This window comes from Talpa europaea, assembly GCF_964194135.1.
Source record: "Talpa europaea genome assembly, chromosome: X".
Lineage (NCBI taxonomy): Eukaryota > Metazoa > Chordata > Mammalia > Eulipotyphla > Talpidae > Talpa > Talpa europaea.
The window spans coordinates 84,174,348-84,201,967 of NC_140081.1; the positions used below are offsets into that span (position 1 = coordinate 84,174,348).

The window sequence follows — 27,620 nt, forward strand, 5'->3', positions numbered from 1 at the left end:
CTACTGCCAGAATCAGTTTAGCCAAAAATCTTTAAGGGAGTAAAACCTCAAATAAGAACTTCTGGGAAAACATGTCAGATATCATTGTTCAAAAGTGTATGTGCTATCCAAGTAAAAGGAATGTATATATTACATTTCTACAGATGACCGAACCTAATCCAGGTTCGTTATCCTTTCCACTTACCCCCGCCTGCTTCATCAATGACCCTGGTACAAAATATCCAGGGGCTGAGAGTTAGCTTTGGATTTGAGGAAATAAAACATCTATAAATTGATAAGAATTCAAGATTTCCAAATCATAAAGGAAAGAAATAGATGCCAAAGGGGAAAATGTTTAAGTAAATGTCATATAACCCCAGCACAAGACAGCATAGGGAACAAAGTGGGCCAGGAGGGCTAGATATGCCTGAATGAAATGACAGTAACGGACTATATAACCATTTCAATGCATGAGCATGTGTGTGAGAGAAACAAAACAGAAACAAAGAGAGAAGAAATTAGAGGCGAATCCATCTCAACTAAACAAAGAAATTACTCTGAGAACTAAACCCCAAGTAGGAGGAATAAAAAGTAAAACCGGGCCTCCCCTGGTGGCGCAGCAGTTGAGCGCCAGGCTGCGAGGCTGCCCGTGGCCTCTGCAGCGCCGGTTCGGTCCCCGGCTGCCGGAAAGGGTCCCACATGGCACGACAGACCTCTCCTGCCATGCCTGCTGCTCCACTCAGCAGTGTATTTCATCAGTCTGCCTGTTCTGCTCCCAGCTCTAGCTCTGGTGAGTCCTCTCACCCTCCCGTGCTTCTGACTGTACCCAGTGCTTGTATGAATGAATAGATAATCTTTAAAAAAAAAAAAAAGTAAAACCAAAAGTAAGTGACTGAGGAAGTACCCCAAGAACTGGCACATACTTTTGTGAATGAAAGCAGAAAAGTCAATGCAGGAAGGAAGGAGATGCAACCCTTAAGACATTTTAGCCTTGAGGTATGCCAGGCACAAAAGAAAGTGAAAGGAAAAAAACCCTTTATTAGATGGAAAGGTGAAGTACTCATGGATAACAGTCATCAGTCATCAAAGTGGTGCTCTTTTTATTTATTTTTGGTAAAATTGGCATTCAGCTGGGAAATGGGAATAGGGACAAGCAATATAGCTTGGGATGAGATAAGGAAAAGGCAATTGACTATTCAAATAAGTCACTATGGTTGAACCCTTTAAGGCTTCCCAAGTTGCCTTCCCAGATGTTAAATAAATAAATAGCTCAAGTTATTACAGGGCTGCTAGTTCCCATTTATTTTGGAGGATTAGAAAGTACCTTCCCACTATAATCTCCTCTCCTAGATTTTTAGTTCCTAAAGAGCAGAAAATGACGATCCCATTCAGCCTTGCACATACAGTGCTGAATGAATGACGGTTGCAGACTGAAAACACTGGTTCAGCCCTATGTGTCTGTGTGATATAAAAACAGGGAGTGGAGACAGATGCCGAAATTTTTACATCTGTATGCCTAACTTTGATCTTGGAAAATATTTTAACCTCTATTTGCCTTTTTGTCCTTAGCTATCAATGGGGCTCTCCCACTTAGGTGTTGCATCGGGCAACACCACACTGACAAAAACACAGGAGTCGTGGAGCAGGCTGCGCAAGGCAGGATGCTGCTGAGAGCAAGATCCTGGCAGTCGTTACTGATGGAATAATCATAGAGCATCAGCTACGTGCGTTAGGAGGACAAGGAGAAAAGGATGGTGACACTCAGGAATGTCATCTAGGGCTTGGGGGACACGAGTCTGCTCACCATGTAACCAGCTTGATGACCAAGTGTTGTCATCGAAACTGGGCCAGAGACCCCCATCATGGTCCTAATCTTATCAACAAGGCATTCCACTGATCAGCTTCTGGGGTCCCTTGTCCTACATCGGCATTCCCCCAGGCGTTCCCGGTCATACCTCATGACGTATGAGTCGGTATTAAGTTTATGTATCCATCCTTAGCCCCCCGGGCATTCCCAGTCATACCTCTTGATGCATACCCTTCCCAGAGTGATCAAGCTTTCTGCTCTTGATTGATATGAAAGGCACCTTGTAAGGTTTGGCTCATATGACTGTGACTGGACAGTTCTGACCTTTGTATAGGAATGCAGAACTGCAGGTGACCATAATGGTAGCTGAACAGGCCGCTTAAGTCTAGCAGACACACAGGTAAGCACTTACCTTATAGAGCTATTGCAAGGAGTGAGATGATGCATGAAAAGGTCTTAGTCTTCTTGGTACAAAGTTAGCATTCAACGTATGTTATGTAAAGCTCATGTGAACAAATGAAAAACAAATTCATGCTAAGATACCAGACTTTTCCATGCAAAAAAAAATAGTAAGAGAACAGTAAATGTTGGTGTGTTGACTAGGTGAAAAAATATGCATTATATTTTCTTAGGTGATAGAAGTAGTCTGTATTTTAATTGGGGTTGTGGTTTCACAGGTGTATTCATTTGTCAAAACTCATTACATTCTTCATTCAAAGGAGTGCAACTATATGGGACAAAACTTAACACAAGGCTGAATAGATAAGGCAAAGGACTGCAAAATGGGTGCATTTTATTTGTTTGCAAATTATATCTCAATAAGGTGGAATTTAAAAATATATACTATAGGAAACATTTTTCAGATTAGGAAATGCTAAAGAGGCTCCTGAGGGTCAAAGAGGACTTCCAAGAGGAGGTAGGCCTTGAGCTACGCAGGAAAGGACAGGAAGATTTTGGAGAGGCCAACAGCAGGAAATGTGTGTAGTACCTGTGGCACAGCGGGGCAAGACCAACCTCTCTGGAGAAAAGCAGAGTCTGGGGCATAGCTAACTCATAAGGTAAGATGATGGGTCAGAATTTGAAGGGCCTTGAAAGCAGACGGGAGTCTGCGGGTTTGACCCATAGGTAGGAAAGCATCATTGTTGGTTCTCAAGCAGAGGAATAATATGATGAAGAGCGCTGTTTAGAATGATTAGTCTTACAACCCGAAATGGGGAAATGGACTAAATAACCCAAGGTCACTTGCAGCTCTGCGATTCTCTAATTACCTTTATTATGTTCTATATGTTGGTTATTTTACTAGACTGCAATTTTAGCTAATGACTATAAATTGTCAAAAATCACATTAAAAAACACATTAAAGAGCAGAAGAAATATGAATGTAGACCTTGATCTTTCATAAGTTAAAAAAAACATTCAAACAGCAACAGAAGAGAACGAATTGTCAGGGCTCAGTAACAATGAAAATTGAAATCTTTTCCACATATATTTGTATGATGATATGACACATTTCATTGCCATGGCCTGCTTTAGGAATAGCAGATTATTATTTTTTTTTTTTGCTAACAAAGGTACATTGTGCTAAAAATAATAATGTGATATTATCATTAAAGTAATATTAAGCAAAGGAATAAATGATATCCAAAACTGGTTGCGGTTGCTTCATGACTTGTAGGAAAAATAATAGATGCCTATTAAAATTATCCAAAGGATTAAGTGTAGGTTGCTCTACTAATGAAGCCAAAAAAACACACCAGGCATTTTTAAGAGGTATTTTTTTAAACAGAGGACAAGTCAATTTGCCATCCAGAAATATTAACTAATTTCCTTAGCATATAATAGTGACTTGCTATTAGAACGGTGCCTTTTCCCCTAATTAATCATTATCTAAATCAAATCTTACACGCTCATTAATTTCCCACTAATCAAGATAGGAATACAGATGAAAGAAATGGCTGCATCTGAAACCAATGGGGAAAGTGATGATTGCCAGTTGAAGAAATTGTCTTAGGGAACCCAGCTGAAGGTTACCCTTCTGTTATTTAGCCTGAAAGAACGTGACCTTGCAGAGGGTGCACCTGGGTAGCATGAGCTCAGACTTTCAATCAAAGATCATGCCCGGGGCCACCATAGACTGTGTCTCTATAAAAGGCAGGCCAAAATGTCGCTTCCACACTGGAGGACTGGGAGTTTAAAGCAACCCGGGAGATAAGCCATTCTCTAAGCCTGAGAATTAAAGAATGAATTACCTTTATCTCTACTGCCAACTGTCAATTAACTGCATTTCATTTCATGCCTGGTAAAGGTTGAATCCCTAGATCGCTACACTCTCCCACAAAGAGGTTCTTTCTGGACCACATTCCCAACCAGCAGTCAACATGTGCTCTGGGAATACAAATTCACTGATTACATGCAGCTTGCCAAAGTGGTGAACGATTCATTCATCCAACATCTACTAAACGACTACTCTGTGTCGGGGACTATGCCCAACCCAAGGAAAACAATGAACAGGACACAGTCCCTGCCCCGGAGGTCACAGGTTTGCCCAGGAAATGGACTCCCAAGCCAACTAGAAACCTCCAAGTCATTCTGGACACCTCACTGCCCTCCTCCACTAAGCTAAATGCCACTAACTCCCACTGTTTTCTGCTTTTTAATGGCCCTCGCCATTTCTCCTTTGTCTTCACCTCATCACTTCAACTCTTTTCACTTGAACAATGAAAACAGCCTATAAGTTGGCCTTCCTGCCTCTCCACTCTCTCCACCCAAGCCCGGGGGAGATCATTCTACAGTACATATCTGATATCACATCATTCTCCTGCCTAAAAACCCTCCAAGAAAATGAACAACGGCACAGGGGTGCAAAAGTGGATGGCAGTGGCCAGGAACCTGGTCAGGCTAGAGGGAAAAGTAGCCGGTGGCACCTAGGAGGGGCCAAAATGGGGGGACCTCTGTGAACCCTGCTACAAAATGATTCCTAGACACCTTCGGTTACCTTCTAGTATGTGTGTTGCTTTTTCAATTTCTCCAGCTTTATGGAGGTATAATTGCCTCTTAATTATCTTTGGAATGGATTCTCACAGGAGAGTGTTTATGGGAGCAGAAAGAGATACTCCACAGGCTTTCTGTCCCTTGGATTCCCACAGCACTCCATAGCCTTTGCAAAAACACTTCCCACCCTCCCTCACTTGCATCACAGTTACATTTGTATGCCTCGTCTCCATTAGATTTTAGTTCCTTTAGGGAAAAGACCCTTGACTGACTCAACTTTGTGTCTCAAGGGGCCCACTGAGGTTTGGGCTTAATGCCCTCCCCTTTGACTTGGAACCAGTGCCTGAACTTCAAGAGATTATAGTTTTGAAGGAACTAGGTCAGACTAATTGATGCTACTAAGCAAATTTTAGAAGAGCAGTATCCCAGGGAAAATGAAGGAGGATTCCTCAGAGTCCAAAATAATGAAGAGATGAAGATTTTCTCTCTCTCTCTCTCTCTCTCTCTCTCTCTCTCTCTCTCTCTCTCTCTCTCTCTCTCTCTCTCATGCATGCACACACACACCACACTAAATAGGGGGAACTCCTAATAAAAGCTAAATTGGGTTGGAGAACAATGCCTGTTACTCCAGGGTTGGGATAAAATATCTCAGACTTCAATTCTGCCAAAGGGACTTAACTAAGGTAATTTTCCTATCTCCCCTAGTCACTCTTTCACTAATTGTTATTCAACTCAGATATCTAAGTAGCTGAGATCCCGTCTTTCAGGGGATGTATAATTTTTATTTTTCAGATACAATCTTCAAATAGACAGACCTAAAGCATAGTTGAGAATTTCAACACCCTGGGCCCAAACCTTATATTCTAGGCCCATTCCCCTATGTATGAAGTCAAATCAGAAGGAACGAGCCCTTTCCTACAAAGACTAAAGTGTCATCTGCTCTGCTACCTAATCAGCTTGTGACAACATGTCTTCCCAAATGTAGGCTTGTTTTCCTCAAAAAGGGATTAGACTAAATGAACCCCTACACTAATTTCAGATCTGAGAATGCCCACTCTAGACTGGGCACTGGGAGCATATACAAGAGACACAGCCCTTGCTTCTGCCCTTCTAGGAAGGCGTTGTCAATAACACTTGGCCTTTTGTGAACATGAGCACAGGGTCTAGGCAAAGACCAACGACTCAGCCTCTGCAGCACTGTACAGCATAGAATAGCCAGATTCCCTTTGATATTCCCTCTCTCATATTCCACTAATGGCAGACAACTTCCTAATGGTATGGTGTGCAGTGGCAAATGGAAGGATTCCGAACTCAGACAGACTAGGGTGTGAATCCCAACTTAGCCACCTAACAGCCATGAGATTTTAGTCACATTACTTAATTCTCTGAGCCTCAGCTCTCTTATCTATAAAAGATGGCCAACAAGGGCCTCCCTGGTGGCACAAGGGATTAAGTCTCAGCACTATGAAGCTATCAGCAGCCACTACAGCACCAGCTCAGTCTCCAGCCAGGGAGCTAACCCACATGGCGCAGCAGACCTCTCCTGTCTCGCCCACTGCTCTCCTCAGCAGTGTATTTCAGTAGATCTGCCTGTTCTGCTCCCCGCTCTGTCTCTGGTGAATCCCCTCACTCCACCCCCACACCTCTGGCCTACACCCCAGTTCTTGTATGCATATATAAAAATAAAATATTTTAAAAAATAAAAGGTGGCCAATGACACCTACCTCCCAAGGTGGTTGTGAGGATTAGAATCTTACTGAACATTTCCCAAATATATGTCCCCACGTCCTGCTTCCATGTTTTGCTCAGGCTATTTCTGTCCTGGACATGCTATTCCTTTAGTTTCAGCTATCAAACCCCACTCATCCATACTAAGATCTCTCCCAAGTCTCTCTTCCAGAATGTCTGGCTTCCAGTTACCTCCCAGCCAAATAAACCCCATGAGCTGTCAACCCTCAGGATTCTCAGTATGCTTTGTACCTCTAATATTACACTGTGCTCGCTAGGTTTTATAGCTATTGATATACTTTTCTTATCCCTACTACCAATTGTAAATTTCTACAGGCCAGGGTTAAATCATGGCTATCTCTGTATTCCCTCACATTGCAGAGTAACCCCTATGTAGTGCACACTCAACTTACTGAATGAGTGAACAAATACTCAACAAGAAGAGCCTGCTTATCATACCTATTGATAGTTAGCAATGTCTTGAAGTATTCAAAGCATAATTTGGGTAGCAGCATCAGCACTACCGCAGGCAGGAATCAAGCACAGGGTAGGAGAGTGGACCTGGGAAGCACCAGTGTTCCTTCCTGCATTTCCACAAAGGCCACACTCTAACTCATGAATCTCTTTACAAACCAAGGCTATCACTGCCATGTTAGATCTGGCCCTTTTGTCAAAAGCAAATGTGATATTTCTTCAGAAAATGTCTTGTGTGTGACAACTATGTATTTACCACTCTGCAGGCAAGTTGTACCTAAAACACCATCTACCTAAACCTAAAAAAGCAGTCTCTTGCTTCACAGATGTTCCTAGCTTCCCAAACTGCCCATAGCTGATGTCTGGCAAACCCCCGAGACTAGGTGGAAATCGGCAGAAGAGTGAAAGCATACATCACACCTTGATCCCACATTCCCCTGAAATGGCTTTTCAGGTAAGTAACAAGCAATCATTGCCTTCCCATAGCTAAAGTGTTTAGAAAAAAAAAATTTAAGGAAAAAAAAATACAGCAAGAGTCATTATTTAAGGCATAAAGTCAAGTGGTGATGTAACACATCTGAAGCGGTGTGAACCTATACCCCGAAATTATATACAATGTTGTAAACCACTGTTTCCACAATAAAAATACCCCCCAAAAGATAAAGTCAGTGGTGAACAATACGTAGCCTACCCTGTTTCAGAGTTCTTCGGAGTCAGACAGAACGACTTGGGTAAGTCATTTCATTGCCCAGGTCCTCAAGTTAACCATTTGGAAGATGGGCTCACAGCAGTTGCCACCCACATCCCTCACAAGAAAAAACACTGAAATTTTGGAACAAACTTTAAACTTCCCTAGAGCAAGTTCCCCTTAGAGTAGAGAGCTCTGGTAAACTGCTGTGATTTCAGAGGCCCAGAGAGTTCTCTTCTGTAGTCGGTTGAATGGAGGCCCCAAAACGATATGGCTACGTCCTGACCTCTGGAAGCTGTGGACAGGACTCCTTTCTTGTGGTATCACTGATGTTTGAGAAAAGGGTCCGTGCAAATGTAATTAAGGACCTTGGGGTGAAATCTGGGTGAGGTATGAATCCAGGGACAAGTGTTCTCATAAGAGACGCAGAGGGGAGAGACACAGTGAGAAGAGCAGCGGTCCTGTGAAGACAGAGGCAGAGTAGAGTCCTTCGCCATAGGCAAGGAATGCCTGGAGCCCTTCCCGGCGGAAGAGGCAAGATTCTCTCCGAGAACCTTTGGAGAGAGCACACTCTTAGATTTGGGACTTCTGACCTCCAGAACCTCCAGAGAATCCATTTCTGTTGCCTTAATTGACCAAACTTCTGGTAATTTGTTACGGCAACCCTAGGAAACTAATACACGCTCCTCTCTTGCCTGTCTTGCTCTCCCCCAGCTAAAATCTGCCTAGTAACATATAAATGTTTCATCCCAGGTGAGCTACCACTTCGGTTAAGCAATTTCATAGAGTGTTGTCTGTAAGTGCAATCCTCCTTGAGTAATTCCCTCATACCCCGCAGGTGAAAGAATTTACTTGGGATCGTCCAGCTGCAGGAAAGGGAGACAACCCAGAACACCTGGATAGGGACCAGGGGCAATATCAAAAAGGAAAGATTAATAAAAAGATAAAAGGCAGCAGACCTATATTTTATCTGGGGTCAATCAACCCTGAGAAAGTTCTATTGACAGAGTCCAAATATTGCATTAACAGCCAGAGCCCCATCCTATAAGAAGGAAGAAGGCTTGCAGAAGGAGGGAGAAAAAAAAAAAAAACTGATCATATTGCCTCAGTCCTTGGCCCACATTCTAGAAAATCTGTTAGGAAACAGACTCATTCTCATGGCTCAAATTCATTTGTTTTCCTATGCTTTAACAAATTAGGCATATTTTGCATACATGAAAAAATGTTTCAAACTATTAGCAAATAGTCACCAGAGAGCCAGGCAACAACAGGAGATGTCTACCAGCCTGGGCCTCCAGCCCAACGATGAATTCGGTAGGATTTCCTCTTCACATTACACCCGCCCTAGTCCCCAGCACTTACAGAGAGGCCGTTTACCCAGCTCTCAGGCAAATCTTTCCTATACCCAATTGCCCTACTGTTAAAATGCTGCTTCTGGCTCTAATGGCTAACCTAAATTTCAGTTTCAAGCCATTGCACCTTGTAATTACATTCTCAGCCACTGTAAATAATCTGTGCCCTCTATTTTATCTTTTCCCTTTCCCTGTGATAGGAACCTGTTCAAGAGGGAGTCAGTTGCCTTGTTAGCTCAACAAACACCCAGCACCGGAGCAAAACACAACCAAAAGAAAATCACACTCACTCTCAATTCCTGAGTGAGAGGCAAAGTTATTGATCTTTTCCTTCTTCCTTTCCTTCGGCTGACCTGAGTGTCTATACTGACATGCTCTAGTGCTGTGGCATTTATGCCATCTTGGGGAATAGCTGTGTAAATGCTCCAGTAATTTTATACATCTTCCACATACTGTTGTGCTAGAACTTGAGTATCTGAAGGACTGGGAAGGACAGATTTCCCTCCTCCTCCTCCTCCTCCCATCCTCCTGTAATATGAATCAAAATCCTCACTAATGGGCCCTCCTCCTGCATGTTGCTAGAGTCTAGACTTAGTGGCAACCCCTTTTGCACAAGTGATTTAATGAAGGGAGGGAGTTGGCAAGCAAACCCATGTAGAGCTGCTCTAGGAAACTTGAAGACAAGCAGCTTTTGGTGAGCTGAGGTTGAAAGCTAAAGGATATCGTTTTAAACACACATATATTGGTGAGTTCACTTTACTCTGAACCAAATCGTTCCTAAAATTGTGGAAGATCTAAGTTATTAATGCAACACATAGAAGACTTTTCAATGATGCTCAGTTAAGATTTTTTTTCCTCCTTGCTTTCTTCAGGAGCTGTGAAAAAACAAAAACATATTACTCAAACAGGTGACTTGAGGATTTCTTCTCCATTACCATGATTTCACTGAAAAACTCAAATTGCTAATAGTAACTTCATTTTGCTGCCAAGCTGTGGATGAGTCAGACCCAGCACTCTCCAGAGCCCAGTGTGGGCTCTCAGAGGCAGTGCCAGGGGGACCCCAGATCACACTGATGAGCCAACCCTGGACCCAGGGTCTCCTGTGGGCTGCTGGTCTCCTATGACCGGCCTTCAGAAAGCTACCATCTCTCAAGATCAGACAACCTGGCTGAGGCATATCAGCCTGATTTAACCGGTACTTCTATTTTTTAAAGATTTATTTATGCATACAAGAGCGGAGGCACAGGCCAGAGGTGTGGGGGGATGAGAGGATTCACCAGAGACAGAGCGGGGAACAGAACAGGCAGACTGACTGAAGTACACTGCTGAGGGGAGCAGCAGGTGAGACAGGAGAGGTCTGCTGCGCCATGTGGGCAGCTCCCTGGGCGGGGATCGAACTCATGCCGCAGAGGCTGCGGGTTAGCTTCATAGGTTGCTTCTTAACCCCTGGCACTTTTATTTTTAAGGGAGAACTGAAAGAAAGAGGAAACAGTGCCGCAGGAAGATGGGCCAACTCTCCCAAACCGCACTGGCCACGCAAGTCTGAAGACTGCTGGGTTAAGACAGCTGAGGTCACAGTGAGCTGGGGCAGCGATGGAAACCGGCAGATGCAATCACTGAGGCAGCTCAACTCAGAGGAGATGACCTTCACTGACCAGGAAAATCAAGTGTCCGTGACTCCAGGCTGCTGAGCTCCCCTCGGGATGCAGATTCCCACAGGTTCAAGCCACTGCTCTTCCCAGGCCCTCCTCCATTCCCGCCTGTAAGGGTATGGTCCTCATCTGTCTACATGTCTGCCTCCCCCACTACGAGCAGGGGAAGTGGAGTATTTGACTTGAATCCCCACCATCTCACATATATTGCATTCTCCAAACTGGTTTTGGGAGTCATTTCTAGAAATGGTGAACCCATCACAAAAGTAATATGAGGAACATGGCTCTGGCACCAGACTGAGTGGGTTTAATTCATTTCTAGCTATTTGGCCTCGGACAAGTCACTAAATGTTGCTAAACCTCAGTTTACTCATCTGTAAAATGGGGGAACTAATAATACCTACCTGGTAGTGCTGTTGTAAGCATTAAATGGGATGGTGCCCATAAAGGGCTTCGCACAGCGCCTGGCTCAATAAATGGTAACGATTATTAGCACCACCCCCACCACAGGTGCTCAATAAAAACTTGCTGAATTGAAGTCCACCCGTGGGAATGACTAGCAGATGTGAAGGCGGCCGGGTCTTTTTTTTCTTTTTAGGTTTTTCCCACCTCCCCCTGCACCAGATGACCTCTGAGGGGGGTTCTCTCTCTCTCTCTCTCTCTCTCTCTCTCTCTCTCTCTCTCTCTCTCTCTCTCTCAGATAGAATAGGGGCTAGTTAGGCTGCACTTTTGCTGATCTTCAGTTTTTCATTCAGGGCAGAAAACCAAGTCTGGCAAAGTCAGGCAGATGATTTTCTGAGAAATATGACAAGGCTATTAAAAATCTCTAAATGAAAGCTGTGTAATGAGCATGAATCTGAATACATTTAAATTTCCTCTCGGTCCAGGAATTCCAGCAACATCCTTATATATTGTTAAAGTGAGCTTTTGCAAATGTGAGGAGACCAAGGCCCTCAAAGATAGCAGAATTTTTTTCAGGGTGGGGGTGGGAGAGGAACAATTGTCATGAAAATGAACCCCTGAAAACGCACAGGATTTTATTACCAAATGGATGCCTGAGGAGATTACTAGACTTTTAGGGTCTTTACTATCAAGAGAGCAACCTGCATGCCTGAAATAATTAAGAAGAGACTTAATTATCTAGTAAACTGAAATTTCAAACCACCCTGCTTACCTAAATGAGAAAAGCTGCTTAGACTAAAGCATCATGCCTTCTATTTAGACAAGCCTTAGCAAAGATATACAAGGAACTAAAGAATGGGACCCCACATTCTTCCCTAAGCCATAACAATGCCTGTTTATGTAAATAGGATTTTCCGATAACCTAACATAATCTGAAAAAAAAATGTTTTCATTATTGTCTCTGAAAAAAATGCAAATGCAGAAGATGAAAGTCAAGGGGCTTTCACTAGGATGGGCACTGAACACCCTGAGATATTTATTCTGTGAGTCTGAACCCGGATTCCAAGTGGATCTAAGAAACAGGCAAAGGTCTGAGGAGGCGCAAAGCCTTCTCTGATTCCGTGGCCATTTGAGTGCACAGTGATTCAAAAACTCAGTTTAAAAAGAAATCAAAGTAGTGGTAGATACCTATTCACCTTGATTTGGCAGCCCCTTCCAAAATTCGGCCAAAATATAAATATCCTTGTCTCCATCATCATCACCATCTGACAATCCAACATGCACACACGACCATAACAGCCTCCAGGCACAGACTGAAGCTCATTAAAGACTATATGACGCCTATTTATAGAAGAACTAGACAAGAATAAAAGAACTATAAGCAAAATTAATTAATCTGTTCATACTTCTGACAACGATTACGATTTGTTTGACCTGGTGTCCAGCGGCTTCTTTATTGATACGTATTGATGTCTCTAGTGATACCACATGGCCAGAGTTTTAAACTAACCCTGTAGTTTTTTAGTCCAAGAACTCAGGTTTTGACCTGCACTCTGTATATCAGCCTTCCTGTTGCCGTTAAGGCAGCTGATAAGAGGCAGAAATCCTTCTTGCTCATTAGGCCATTAGCTGCTGTTAAGCGAAGGGCTGGGGAGGGGGGTGGTTCAGTGGCCCAGAGGAATGTGCCGGACTCCACATATAAAGCCAGCCCCGATTTGGGGTTAAGAATTTAACCTTAAAAGGCTGACAAGTCATAAATTTGCCTGAGGTTCATATATATGTGTGACTTTCACAGTTTATATTTCCTAGCCAGGACTCAAAGTCAAAACAGGCCCCTGATTAATGAATGGTACTAATTGTTATTCCTGACTTGAGAGCATGAGTCTTTATCCAAAATATTTTCTTACAAAACACACAATCTCATACCTAAAACTCTCTGGCTTAGGCACGTCTGGGGCACTAGTTAGGCAAAAATAGGCAGAGGAACACAATGTTATCTGTTCTTTGGTGCTACCACCATTTTGGTAGTCGAGATTGACGCAAAAGCTTCCATTTCATTGTGTACATCAAGCAAAGTGCAAAGGAATGTCCTCTAAATCTAAACATCTGAGATAAAGCAACCATCTGTGACTCCACACAAAAACTGAGCTGGGCTTGGGGGCGGGGGGACGGCTGAAAGATCTTCGAGCACATTTTGTCTAACTTATCTTGTTAAATATTTATACGTAAGTGCATAACCTAACATCCTTGGCCAAGCTTGGAAGAGAAAATAGAAACAGGACAAACAAAAGATCCCCCATAAGTGTAAAAAGACAAAGAAAAAAATACCAAGGAATAGTCCAACTGGAATATACTTGCTAACCTGAAGTCAAATTTGAAACTAGGACAATAAAATCCTGCAAGAGAAACAATGTCCCTGAAATCTGATAACTTCATCAGGGGAAAAAAAAAAAACAGTCTATCATTTGGTTAGCCTACAAGGTAGGTGTCAGCTCTCCCCCACGACCAAGCAGTATTTCAAAGGGGCTCCCTTATCTTTAGAAAAGGGAAAGGCATTCTATGAAAAGAGATTTCTAAGAACAAAGATGCAATTTGCATTCATTGAGAATTATGACAAAGTAAGAGAGAATGTAAACTACATAGCAATGATCTGAGATACTGGAGTCAGATATATTTAGCCTGTCCTATCTGCACCAGAAAAAAAAAAAAGCCTCAGTTCTTAGAAAGTGGAATGTAAATTCATCCGTGTATTTTAAAGCTCTTCATTTCCAAACGAACTAAGGAATCGAATTTCGCAATATCCCAAGGGAAGTAACCAGGTACCCAAACCAAATATGTGGGCAGAAATGGGAAGCCTGTTTTCGCTCCAGAATTACTGAGGGCAGGCAGATGTGGAGGAGGTAGAGGGAGGTGGGGGACGAAAAGGGAGAGAAGCAAATCAGGAGCGGTAGGAAAAGGAAACAACTTAAAACTAAAATACAGGGAAAATAGAAAACATTCCATTCATCTATTTTTTTTTTACAGAACAAGAAACACAAAACCATTCAATAAATATAACAAACCATAAAACACCTTCTGTTCTAAATTATAACCAGTTGAGAGAGAGTGTGAGGGTGGAAGCAGGAAGGTGAAAGGGGAAGATGGGGGGGGGGGGTGGCTGCAGCCAGGCAGACAATGAAGGCAGGGCCCTTGGAGACTGGGAGGGATTGTGAGCCCTAGAAAAGATCCCGGTAGCAGAGTGGTGGGCACCTCTTCTCACGATTCTCTGAAATGATTAGCTTTTTGGAAATTTTACCCAGAACTGTTCGTTAGGAATAGGTCTTCTTGCCACAAGGACCTGATTTGGAACTAGAACTGCCTGTTGTTGTGGGGTGGGAGAAGACTGGGAAGGACTGAATAAATGCTGCTTCCAACGACGTCACCTTCAGGCTTTGTGAAGGAGGCAACCTTACTCTCTCAAAGAACAAAGAGAAGGCAATCTGACAGCTTTTGAAGGCCAAAAGAACCTTCAGGCAACGTTATTAAATTGACCCACAGCACTGAAGTTTCAAAGGCAAGAAATGACTTAGGTTTTAGAAATTAACACTTGTATAAAACCTTCAGAATTCCGTGGGGGGAAAGAGACCTTTATTTCAGAAATAAACTTTGAAGTTTCAAAACAAAGCAGAAAGTCTGTTTCTGAAAACAGAAGGGACTATTGGACGCTCAGAGCACAGCTCTGCCACGGTCCTTTGAAACTCTTCAAAAGTTCCACTTGGACTTCTGGGGATGTCCAGAGAAGACACACCCCCGAATGCCAGCAGAAGAGAAAGTGGGAAGCCATGAGGTCCCTAAGGTAAGAGCAAAGTGACCTTAAAAGACACTTTCCCATGGCAAATCAAAGTAAGCCAAGGTCTAGACTGGAGGTTCTAGTCCTCCTTAAGGGCAAAGACCGTTTTCTCAAACTCATCCCAAAGTTGTTAGCCACAAAGATCCTCTAGGTTCTTCCTAGTCCCTTTATTCTCACTTTCTTCCCACTCCTCCCTCTCAGAATCTCTCTCTCCTTCCCCTTCCTCCCTCCCTCTTCGCCTCCCTCACTCCCCCATACATTATAGGCCTCTGAGACCTCATCAATGAACTGAACAGCCAAAGCACAGCACAAATGTGGGGAATCAAAAGAACACTTAGCTATCACACACAAGACCTTCCAGTAAGTGCTGCAAAGTTTCGACCCTCAAGGAGCTTACCTTGGAAGTAGTAGTTCTCAAATTTTACATACAAATCACCTGGGAATATTGTTTTGAAAATACAAACTGACGTAGTAGGTCTGGGGTGGGGCCTGAGATTGTGCATATGTTAAGCTCCCTGTTGATACTGATACTCACTGTCCACAGGTCACACTTGAAGGAATAAGAAGAAAAAAAGTTGAGTACATCGATTATTACAAGAGCAAGAGCCCAGGCTATAGGAGAAGGGCGGCGAAAGTGGTGTTCAAAAGGAGAAATGAGCAGACCTCACCCTGGAGAATCGTTCATGAAGAAGAAGGCACTGTACAGATCCCTTGAAACACGGGTAAGATTGCAGCAGGCATGGATGTTAGGAAGGTAAGAGATGGTCTCTAGGCAAAGGCTTGGAGGCAAACAACTATGTGATTATCCCAGTGATGGCTTAACATCCTGTTAAATAGTGGGCACACATGCTTGGGGGGGTGAGGGTAAGAGAGATGATGGAGGCAGATTTTCTGGACTAGGCCAATTAATTTGGGGATGGGATTTTTAAAAAGAGAAGTCACAGGTGATTTCAAGGTCTCAAGTCTGGGTACCAGAAAGAGGAGCTACCACCAGAAAGGTAGAATGTTGGAGAGAGGCAAGTTTGTGCAAATAGGAAAAGAAAATGGAGTCATTTTTGACTCTTGACAGCGAAGCACTGGCAGGACTGCTGGATGGAGATATCCAGCAGGCCACTGGCAAATTGTGAACTGGGAAGCAAGGAAGAGATTGGGCTGGAAAGCAATAGGGGGTAAAGACAATGAAGTCATGGGAATGGATGTGGGAATGAACAAAGACAGAACGAAAAGGGCAAAGGACAAACGCAACTGGAACACTTGCAACTACTAAAGGGTGGGAGGGAGAGGGCAAACAAGCAAAGACAGAACCAGCTTTACAAGAAGGAGGGGAACCCAGAGCATACAATGTCCCAAAAGTCAAAGGAGTGTGGGAATTTATGTCAAATACTTTATATCCAGACCATATTCCTTTCCCTCATAATCCAATGGTATACTGGAAAATAGACCATATTCCTTTCCCTCATAATCCAATGGGTATACTGGAAAAAACATGAACTATAAGAGTGAGACAATACTGGATGCAAGAGCCTGGCTCCACCACTTACACAGCCTTTGGAAACGTCAATCTTTCTTGGACCTCAGTTTCTTCATCTGTAAAATGGAGACGACACCACCTACCTTTCAGATTTGCTCTGTAGATGAAATGAGGGGTTAAACAGAAGCAACTGGCACACAGTAGACCCTCAGTAAATGATTTGAATGATCTTCCCTTTTGGACCTCCCAAACTTTTCCATCACCTAAAAGTGGCCTCATACCATCTACTGGAGAACAAGGAGTTTCAAGCTTATGTTGAATGAAAGTGCAAAACCTGAAGAAGGAATCTCTGAAATAGCAGCAAAATTAAAGAAACCATTCATGGCAGAGAAACAGGAAATTATACAACCTTCTCTCCACCCCCAAGCAAAAAATTATTACATCTCCATTGACACTTAAGATCAGCCCAATTACACACATTCATAGCATTTGCTTGAAACCACATGTTCTGACACTAGCCAGCAGGTCCCAATCTGAAGTGACTTAGAGACCAGAGCTCGAAAAGCAATACAATGTTACAGCTTTCATTCTCCAAAGTAGGAGAGTGCTCACCAATGGGAGGGTCCAACAGGCCTCCATGTTGGAAGGAGTTAGGTCTGTGCAACTCAGAACTGCAGACACTTTGAGCTGTTGCACTGTTTGGCCATAAGATATATAAAAGCAAGCCTTTCACAACACCATGTAAGATATGACTGTGAAAGACCACCCACTGCTAAAAATAACAATTAACTTTCAAACAGTTTAAATAACACACAGTAATCATTATTGCTATCAAAAATAACAGAAGTCTGATCCCTTGATTCTAATGTATTTCTAAGTGTAAGACTGTGTGTGTGTGTGCAGGCACACACACACGCATACACTTGCATGTGTGTTTGGTAGTACATTATCTTATTTGTGAAATCTTGGACCACGACAACAAATACTCATACTTTCTCTTAATCAGGACAGTTCTTGAAGTCTTTGGCAGTTTTTCTTTAAATCACCAGATGTCGGTAAAATACATTTTTAAGACATGTCACATGGAAAAGCCTGGAAAATATCATCCACACCCATGACTTCTAACGTGAGCCTATATGCTGATGAGTCCCAACTATGCATCTCCTGAACTCCAAAAGATTATATGCACTCCTTCCCAGTGATCTCATCTATTCCCAGAGTGTCAATTATCATCTAATATGCTGATAATGTCCAAGTATGTATCTCCAGCCCTGATTTCTCTGCTTCTAAGATATAAAATACAACCTCATCTACCTAGCAGACATTTCTTCCTCCAAGAGCAAAGGACCCCTCATTATTTTACCCCTTAAAAAGATGCTCCTCTTACACTTCACTCATTTAGTCGACAAATATTTACGGAGCACCTGTCATGTACCATAACCCGACCACCCAGGAAATGTTCTAGATTCATCCTTCTGTCCTCACAGCCAGTCACCAAATCACATCAACTTTACTTCCTCTTTTCTCTCAACTTTTTCTTTTATTCTTCTCTTTCCTGCCCATCTTTTCACCTGAATTACTGAAGCGCCCTACTACCATTCACTCACCAGTCATCCTCCGTACTGAATAACGTTCAGTTATTTCTCCTTTTTAAAATGTTTTCATTTCATGACTCTTCACCAATCTTGGATACAACCCAAGGAAACCCGTCAGCATATCCTGCCTACCTTTCTAGTTCATCTTTTCTCCACTTTCCCCACATCTGTGCTCCAACCAATCAACTATCCTAGTCCAACAAACGTGTCATTTTGTCTCTTAACTCTGTACCTTTGCACATACTTTACACTACAGCCCACTCAAGGCAATTAGGCTGCCCTTCTCCATAGCTCAACAGCCCCCTGGTTTCCCCAGGGGGCCCAGCTCCATGGTGGCTCTCGCTGTGCTGCCCTGACTTCCAGTCTCCTTTATCGGGCTCCTTCCCTAGGCAGTGGTTTTATCTTATTCATCAGCTCCTAGCTCAGTACCTGGCATAACTCCAATGCTCGATAAATGTGGGTGAACTAAAGAGTGAATGAAAAACATTTAAATATTTATGCAGAGAGAACAGACAAAGTTTATTACCAGTAGGTTCATTTTCTGAGAATTTCTGTTTCCCAAAACAGGTAAACATAGTCCCCAATACAATCAATTCATGAAACCCACTGGAAACCACCTCTTGGGTCACAGTCCTCTTTCAATGGAGCTCAACACACAAAGCAGCCAGGGCTAGTAGTTCTCCAAAATGAGCCAAATGTACAGTGTGGGTTGACCATCACTACTTTAACAAGGATCACATCGCTGTATTTGGGGAGATGACAGAACTTGAGAAATGAGCAGTAGCTCAACAGTATCAGTGCCAATTAACTCTGCAACAATTTGGGGCCAATCCAACTGAAAATAGTTTACACCCCCTCTGCAAAGCTGTTCCCTGTAGCTTTTCTCAGGTACGTTAGGCTTATTCTCTGGATTATAAAGGCCATACACCGATACAGGAATATGATACAGGCATTTATGTATGCATGTACAAATATGTGAGTGGAGGAGGAAACCAAGTAGCTCAGTAGAACTCAGAACCTGTAAACAGGTTATGCCTTTATAAGTGGCTGCATTGTTTATATGTAAGATACATGAAAGCAGGGCTTTCATGACCCAGATGTAAGGTATGATTGAGAAAGACCACCCACAGCTACAAGTAACAAAAACTTTCAGTTTAAATAACACATAATTAATTGCTGCTATCAAAATAACAAATATATATTTATATATGTGCATATATATTTAAAAAAAAACAGTCAAACATCACATTTAGATAAACCTGCAGTTAAGAATTTCTCTCTCCTTGTCACTTCCTCCTCAAGTTTTTGTTTTGAAAGAGAGGCAACAAGGTTCCCAGGGTCACAAAGAATCGCTAGATACACTTCAGTTCCACCACCCTTTCCTCAGTCTCTGCTGCAGATCAACTTAGACAATGCAGAAAATCCGTCGTCCTCTAGCTGTATACCATCCTAGGGTTTCACTTACAGTGATCAAGTTCTCTGTGCAATGTTTTAGCTGTTTATTCTAAATTCTTTCCAGCCTTTATTAATAACTTTGTACAAGGCACTCTACTCTCCACTTTGAAGGATATCATGAAGACTCAAACATAGCTCCTGGATTCAATGAGTGTAGGGACTGGCAGTGGCTATGAATAAGCTCTGCACTTCAAAAAACATGGAGGCTAAGTGTGCAGAAATACAGGTAAAGTATTTCTGGGAGCCAAATGCAATTGGGGTACATCTCTGTATTATCTCTGCCCACATGCAACTCAAATGTGTGTGTGTGTGTGTGTGTGTGTCTTCATCACGCTGACTCTCACTTCACTGTATTTCCCTCAGTTTCATTCACCTAAACCAAAATTTGACAAAGAACAATGGAAAATCCCAGGAAGGCATGATACATGCTGTAAGTACCAACATGATGAGTTTGGGACAGAGGGAGCAGCACCACAATTAAGGAGGAAAGTATGCAAATAAAATTCTGATCAATTTTTCAAATGAATATCATCCCTTACTTTTTCATCATCTTTCCTCCTTTGGCATCTGTCTGAAAGAACTCCCAATGGGTCGTGCCATTCAACTAATTGAGTTTTCTCAGCTGACTTTAAAAGTTTGCCCTAATGCATACAGGAATTAAGAGAATTCTCATGAGGCCCTTTATCCTACTCCAATAAAATTTCCATGATTAAAAATCCACTTTGGATTCTGTCCTTTCAAATGTACATTTATGAGGCTTGATGCTATAGGTAAGAAACACGAAATTCCAAGGAAACACGTGCATACTTTCAGTGTCTGTTTCTGTAACTGACACGAAGTTGCATTATTTTCATAAACCTAAGTACCACAAATCTATAAAGATCAAATGAGTATTTACATAGATGTGGAGATATTTATCATCACATTACTTAGTATAGTCTTGTAAACAAGCACAAAATACTTACCTTCTGTAAGATTTGGCTAGTCTACTTCTTCCAAGGAATTACAGTGCACACAAATGAATTAAAGCATTGTCCTTTGTCACTTACCTATAGACAACAAATGGATTTCTGACCTGAAAAGTAGTTATTTGTAAAAAAAAAAAAAAAAAAAAAAAAAAACTTTAGCATAATAGTAAAAAGTGAATCAACTCCTTACAGATTCATTTTATGGAAATTTTGTATCTGTACAGTTCTAATTCCATTCATTTAGTTTACAAATAGTTATTGAGTATCTTTTACATGTACTATGTACTCTGCTAACACTGGGAGTACAAAGATGAATAAGATACAGCTCCTAACCTCATGGAGATCCCAGCCTAGCAGGGGAGACACAGATATGAACATGTACCTTAAAGATCCCATAATCAAGAACTCCAATTTTCCAGTAATAAACTGATTTTCAAAAGGCAGACTAAAAAAGGTCACTTAAAATTCTACTCTAAGATTTTGCCTTGTTCTGGATTTTTAAGAAATAAACACATGCTTTATTGTGTAACTTTTTGGGAAATACAGAATAGCCTCCAAGTCATCACTTGTGAGAAATGCACCTCTTTTGACTTTAGGTAGCATGGATGGAATACTAAGGGTGGGGATTTCTTCTATAATGACTTAAACATGCCTGTCCCTGTTCTTATTGCCACTTCCACCTGTATTTATCTCTCTCCTTATCAATTATCCCTCCTTATCAGTTATTTATCAATATAAGCCTACTAAGTATACTTCAAAGAGCTTAGTAGATTTACTAATCTAGCATATCAATACGATTTCAGATACTAGAAGTAATTAACTGTCTGGAACCCTAGCAATGCCTTTCAGTGCTAATGCTGACTTCATTCTACTCGTGAGGCAAAACACAAACTCAAATGAGGCTGTATCCAGAAACACACAAAGAGGCAAAAGTGAAATGCCTTTCTTGGTAATCAGTCTGGATTCCTTTGGTTGAAGTATGGCAAGAAAATATTTCTAATAATTAGCACTTGGATAACTGAGCTTTACTTGGCCTAATCTGAAATACAGAACAAAACCTTTGTTTATTCAACAAGGTGCTCAAATGAGATTTTATCGGTCCAGTGAAACATCTTCCCTTCACATACAGCATTTCAAAACGCTCACTTTCTCCGCTGATATGCCACCTTTGCCTTGCTTTCTGAATCAAGTTCTCCTGTCATTATATCTCAAAAGGCAAATGCCCATTATGTTATGCTGTCTCCAAAAGCCAGCCTGGGGTCCATGGCTTGGATTCTATTTTCTGATGCTCATTTCTTAATGGAGAGTTGGGGATCCTATTTCAAACAAGACAATTTGCTAAATATGGGCAGATGAGTGTGGTGGGGGGAGAGCTCTGCCCACAATTTCCATTAGACCCTAAATTACCAAAAACATCAAACCTGTTTACAAACTTGGCTGGGTTCTGAATAGATGCTGGCACACCCAGTAGGGTTTCTTGAATGGAGCCAGTACACAAATTCTGACCCCAGGCTATAGAAACCTGTGCAGTACCTCAACGGGTATATGCATGTGTCATGTGTCATAACTCAACTCCCGAATATGTCAACATTAGTGAGAAAGGTCTAGCTGGTATTAAATCAAAGAGAGTTTGATTTAAGAGACGTCTTACAATTCAATAATTGTTGCTCTTTAATGATACTAAGTCAGTCATAACAATGTTGCTAATTTCAGTTTGTTCTTTGGATACTCAACATTAAAAAACTCTGCCTGGTGATAAGAGTCATCAGCTAATTGAGTGAGGCTGAATCTGTCTCCAGTCAAAATATATGGAGCCAGTTAAGTTTGTCCTCACACCTTAGTAATGTGCCATAACAATTTGGACTTTGGCTCTTAAGTAAGATGACATGTAGCTTATGAAAGTATTTCAGAGTTCACAGAGAATACATAAGGATCTAAACATTGTATTATATTCAGTTATTTACCAAATGCCCTGCAGTGCTTGTAGCATGGTGTGCAAGCTGCATCGAATGCAGAGCTTTCCCTTTAAGAAGCTTATAATCTAAAACATACAAATAACCATATGCAGAAAACAGCCAGAGATCAGAGTAAAAGGAAGCATTCACAAAAATGTACAAATTCAGCATGCCAGAACTTTTCAGTTGAGCAATATGATCCCTAGTGAAATTCTTTCCAAATGATGTATCGTGTGCACGAGTTATAAGTGATTATCTTCAATTTTCTTAGAAATGAGTAATAAGATACCTCCTAAAACCCATGGTTTTGTATATGCATCAAACACTAAAGCTGGCGTGGTCATTGATGGCTGCCATTTAAGAAGAAAACATATTTTCTGTCTTGTCTCATAGCAGATAAATCCAGACTTCTTTTCTCCCAGGTTGGTAATAAGCAGCCCTTTTCTAGGCTACATTGAACAGCAAACATTGCACCTCTAAAGATGGAAGTAGCAGAATGCCAAAATATATTGCATCAAAATATTCGAGACAACCTACCAACCCTTAAGGAAGAGAGAGAAAAAAAACCCTGCAAAACTGACACCATCTGCGTCACTAGCATCCATCACAATCTCCCTATGCCTCTATGTCCTAATGCCCACAAACTGAATTTGCTCCAGGAATTAAGAGAACTCTTTTTAAGATGGCGGCCCTATTAAGAGACTTCTCCCTATCTCCACTTCATCTCTTCAGTTCTTTTCCCTTGCCTAGGCTGGCTATTGTGACCATTTCAGCCAATTTCCTGGAGGTATTTTCTAGCCCTTTTCACCCTATTTAATCCTACATGTTTCCTGAGAAGCCTGTTTACTTGTATGCTCCCTCGCTAGACTGCGAGTGCCTTGACAAAAGGGACTGTGTCTTACTAGTCCACGCTGCACCCCCAGTACCTAACACAGAGCCTGCCAAGAAGTGGGTAATCTTGGACTTCTTTTGGCTCAGGGTGCACCAACAACCACCAGCTGCCTCCTCAATCAGATTGATGCTTCCTTCCCTCCAAACACATCTTGGTACCAATCATCAGGATTAGCAGAACAAATAGATTGAGACCACATTTGGAAGAATTCTCCATCCTGTTCCAAGCTCACACACAATAATGCAACTTTTTCAAAGTTTAAACAAATCACCTACTCACCCAAATGTCCAGTGCCATCTCAGAGGAGAGAACCAACCCCCCGCACACATGAAAACACACACACCTCTCACTTCTTATTCTCCCTTCTGACATTAGGACTGCTAACTGCTTCAAACTAACTGGGGAACCACAGCTGGCAACCCAGATCCGGTTGCTAGTTCTCACGCTTTTAAAACAACAAGTACCAAACTCTTTGTTTCAAGAATGAGGATTTCTATCTTAGGTTGTTTCATCTATTTTGAGAAACTCCAAGTCAATTTTGGTTCTTCAAGGCCTTTCCCCATAAGGGCATTTGGCCTTCTCGATTGGTTCTCGCACTTTCCAAGGCCCTCTAAGGCAAGATTCCTCAATCGTTTAGGAGTTGCAACACTACCAAGGTTTGTTTGATTTTCTCATTCCTACCCTTCCCCTTTACCACCCCCCTCCAAAACCGGTGCATGGCATTCATAAAGTGAATTACACTTGATTTTTGTTTAGAGGAATTTTTTTTCAGACTTCTGTAACATTCCCTTGAGACAATTGGAAACATCATTGTCTGATTACTAGCTCACTTTTCTTGCCTAAAATTGTATCCATTCTTGATTGCGCCTGTGGGTAGGTTAAGCAAAACAAAATAAACATCTAGACTTATGAGCTCATTGGCTTTTTTTTTCTGAATTTTTCTAAATTAAATAAGGGCAAAAGAGCTGCACTGAAAGTCAGTTATATGGATTTTTCTGCCAAATGCTAACTCTGTGTGCCTGGTTTCCATCTGTGGTGCTTTCCAAGTTACAAATCCTTTTTTTTTTTAAAGGGTATGGGGGGGCAGAGAGTGGGGTATGAAAAGATCTATGGATTGGGGGACATGCTATTTAGAATTTGCTATCCTGTGCCATTGAACACTCTAAAAGAAATGGGAACATGAGATTGTAAGGCTTTAGATCAGCTTTGTGGAAGTCTAGTGTAGTCCTTCAGCGCCAGTGATTTATTTTTTAGGCTGGCTGATTCCAAATGCCATTTAGTCTCATCCATATTAGCATAAGAAATGTACCTTAACCATTCTAACCCAATTCTGCAAATGGCCAAAGTTAACAGTCAATCCCAAATGCACCCCCTAAGTGAGACAGGACATTCTTGAGGATTTGTCCTTCCTGTGATCAATTTTTTTTTTTCTTGGACAAGGAAAGCTTAATGCAGTTAATACAGTGGAGTGGGCAAACTGAACATGGCTTAAAATATAGACTGGGGAAAAAAGTCAAGCGGTCAGCCTGATGGTTCACAACTATCAAATAATTTGCAGCTCTCTTTCAATTTCCAACCACTGATCGACAGCAGCAAATTACACATTTATTCATTTTGAAATTATGCACTTGCCATTATATTTAGTCTGCCATTATCCTCTCTTCTCTGAAATACTGATAAGCTCTTTCCACACATGGGCATTAGGATTTTCACCGTGTTTGCCATATCTACGGTGACCATATTGGCCCAACTGAAATTCAGGACACATGGATTCATGCCAGGACAGAGTATTGGAAATCCACACTGCCCCAGAAAATCCGGGAGAGATGGCGGCTGCCTGGCTAGCTCCCTCAGAACAGTGCCTGCCATGCAGAAGGTGCTCAACACCGCGTGCTGGGTAAATAGACGTGAAGTAGGAAATGTTGCTTTTATATGGGGAAGACGCTTGGAAAGGGATGTTTTCTCTGGCTTTGGGAAAAACTGGAGAGAACCAAAAAATCTCCATTACAAGTCCCTGTTCTCTATAGTATGGCCATCCCTAGGCCCGGAGTAAGGGAGCTGGGAGGGAGGGAGAAAGTGGGGGAGGGAGGGAGCCCAGGCCAAACCTCATACACACAGTGTGTGGGCCTCCCAATACTTTTCTACAGATGCTGCGAGGAGGCAGACAGCCAGAGAGCCGGGGGTGGGGGAGGGAGGGCGAGCGCCGGCAGGAGTGTGTGTGTGTAGAGGGGGTTGCTAAATGACTCTCTGCTTTCCCTCTGGTCTTTTTCTTCTTTTCAGCACAACCTTTACTCCCTGGCTTTACATCAGCCAAATGTGGCCCCCGCGCCGGACCCATTCATGTTGGGAAGGGGGGGGGTGGCTCATCCTGTGCGGACTAATTTTTACATTATCCACAAAAGCATGTTCTCTGGCCTTAGCAATCTAATTACCGTGGCTCTTCGAGGGGAGGGATATTCGCCTGTTGTTTCAGCTCTGTGGAACTGATTCATAGGTTGCCCCTCACGGCTCATGCACACGCCCACGTGGTACGTTATTAACACTTAACAGTGGAAGAGGTAGTTCTACCCTCCCTGAGAGGGAAACCCTGCAAAGCAATATTAACATAAGCGCAAATGTATTTCAGGCACCAAAAAGGGTGACCAATTACCTTTGCAACTAAACAGCAGGCTCGCTCGGCTCTTTTTATCCACCTAAAGAAAAGGCCCAGGGCGCGCTGGCTGCCTAGGTAACCTCCCGCTAGTGAACGCTCGCTGGCAGCGCCCACAGGGCGCTCATCGCGTTCTCAACTTGGTCCAACCCTCAGGTCCGCCTCCCTGACTTGCTGAGAGCCACGAGCCAAGTTTGGGCCAGGGCTGCTCCCCGAGCCCTCGGGAGGGAAGCGCGGGACACGCGCCCCGCTCGAACGCACGGGTGGGGGAGAGCCCCCGGCGGCCACAAGCGTCTCGCGGCTCGGGAATAGCGCCGGCCGTTTCTTCCGAGCGCACCTCGGAAAAATTAACCTGTTTGAAACCGAGTCTTCTTGCCCGCACCGCCGGTGCCGCAACTTGCCCCGGCTGGATTCTAACGCGAGCTTTCGGGAGTCCGAGCGCCGGACAATCGCGGCAGGTCATTAATATTCATCTGTTGACAGCGACAGCCCTGAGCTAAGGTTAAAATGTGCCCTTACAACGCGATGCGAGCGTGCAGAACAAAAGGCAGGCGTTGAGAAACTTTCCTCCACCTAAAATCGTGTCCCCTCCAGGGTGCAGCCTGTCAAGAGGGCAGATGAATTGGAGAGGGGGAGGAGTTAAGCCATCTTCGGACCCCCGCTCCCCGGCCAGCCGCACCGCCGTGGAAGCGATCTGGCCGACCTAGATAAGGGACGCTCTTCTGCAGGACAGGGTTCATTGCTCCTCATCGGGGGGACCCTCCTGCTCGAAAGTTTCCCTCGGCGTGTCTTCCCCTACCGCTACGGATTGGAAGATCTGGCCTCAACTTTGCCTGCACTTGGGCCCGTGGGCCTCCGGAGCCCAGGCTGCGGAAAGGAGGGCGTGGGGGGCAGGTTGGGGGAAGAACGGCGCGCGCCGCTCTGCAGCCAAGGCTGACATTCTGGCACGTCCGTGTGAGCGAGGGTGGCAAATTCCCGAGGCACCAGCTCGGAGGTGGGGGGCCCGGTGGGCCAAGGCTCGGGAAATCAGCTCCCACCTTCCCGCCGCCCCCCACTCCCCCAAAATGGGCGCTGGCGAGAAGGCCATCCCCGCCGTTCCTTCCACTCACACCTTCCCAAACAGCAGAGCGAGCCTGCGGGCGGCGGACCCGGTCCCCCTGCCCTGCCCGCTCCCCGCCCTCAGTGGAGCCGGCCTGGCTGCGGGCACCCGACCCCTCCCAGGTGCCCGGCTGCAGGGCGCACGAGCCACCGCGGCCCCGCCGGGCGAGCGCGCCCGGGTGCGGTCACCACGCGTCTCGGCCCCGAACCGGGCGCGGGGGACGCGCGAGGCACTGCTCCTCACCTGGCACGGGGGTTTCCGGCACCCACTTGAGTCCGGGCTGCAGTCTCTGGAAGAAGGAGCGGACCTGGTGACAGGTGGCGTCCGGCGGCGGCGGCGGGGGCTGCGCGCGTCCCGGGCAGTCCAGGCTGAGCAGCATCGCCACCACCAAGCACGCGGTGCGCACGGTGCCGGCCATCCTGCCGGGCGCGGAGCGAGGGGAGCGCGGGAGAGTGGCAGCGGGGGCGAGAGCCGTCCCGAGACTCGGCGAGCCTGGCAGGGGCCGGGAGGAGCGGGAGACGCGCCGCTACCCAACCGCCGCAAAAGTTTCCTCGCAGCTACCTGGACGCCGCGCGAGGGCGGGAAGGGCTCGGCGCGGGGCGGGGCGGGGCGGGGCGGAGCGGGGCGGGGCGG

General features: G+C 43.9%; 1 protein-coding gene across 1 annotated transcript in view; it reads right to left on the minus strand.

Annotated features, from left to right (window-relative positions):
* The window catches only part of GPC3 (glypican 3), a gene marked incomplete at both ends in the record, with an annotated part of 376,515 nt that extends 349,110 nt beyond the window's left edge, over positions 1–27,405 (minus strand). Inside the window, one exon of the mRNA XM_084258526.1 lies at positions 27,231–27,405. Within this exon, the coding sequence (XP_084114652.1) occupies positions 27,231–27,405 (175 nt within the window). The remainder of the gene's footprint in view (positions 1–27,230) is intronic.
* Positions 27,406–27,620: the final 215 nt, after the last annotated feature.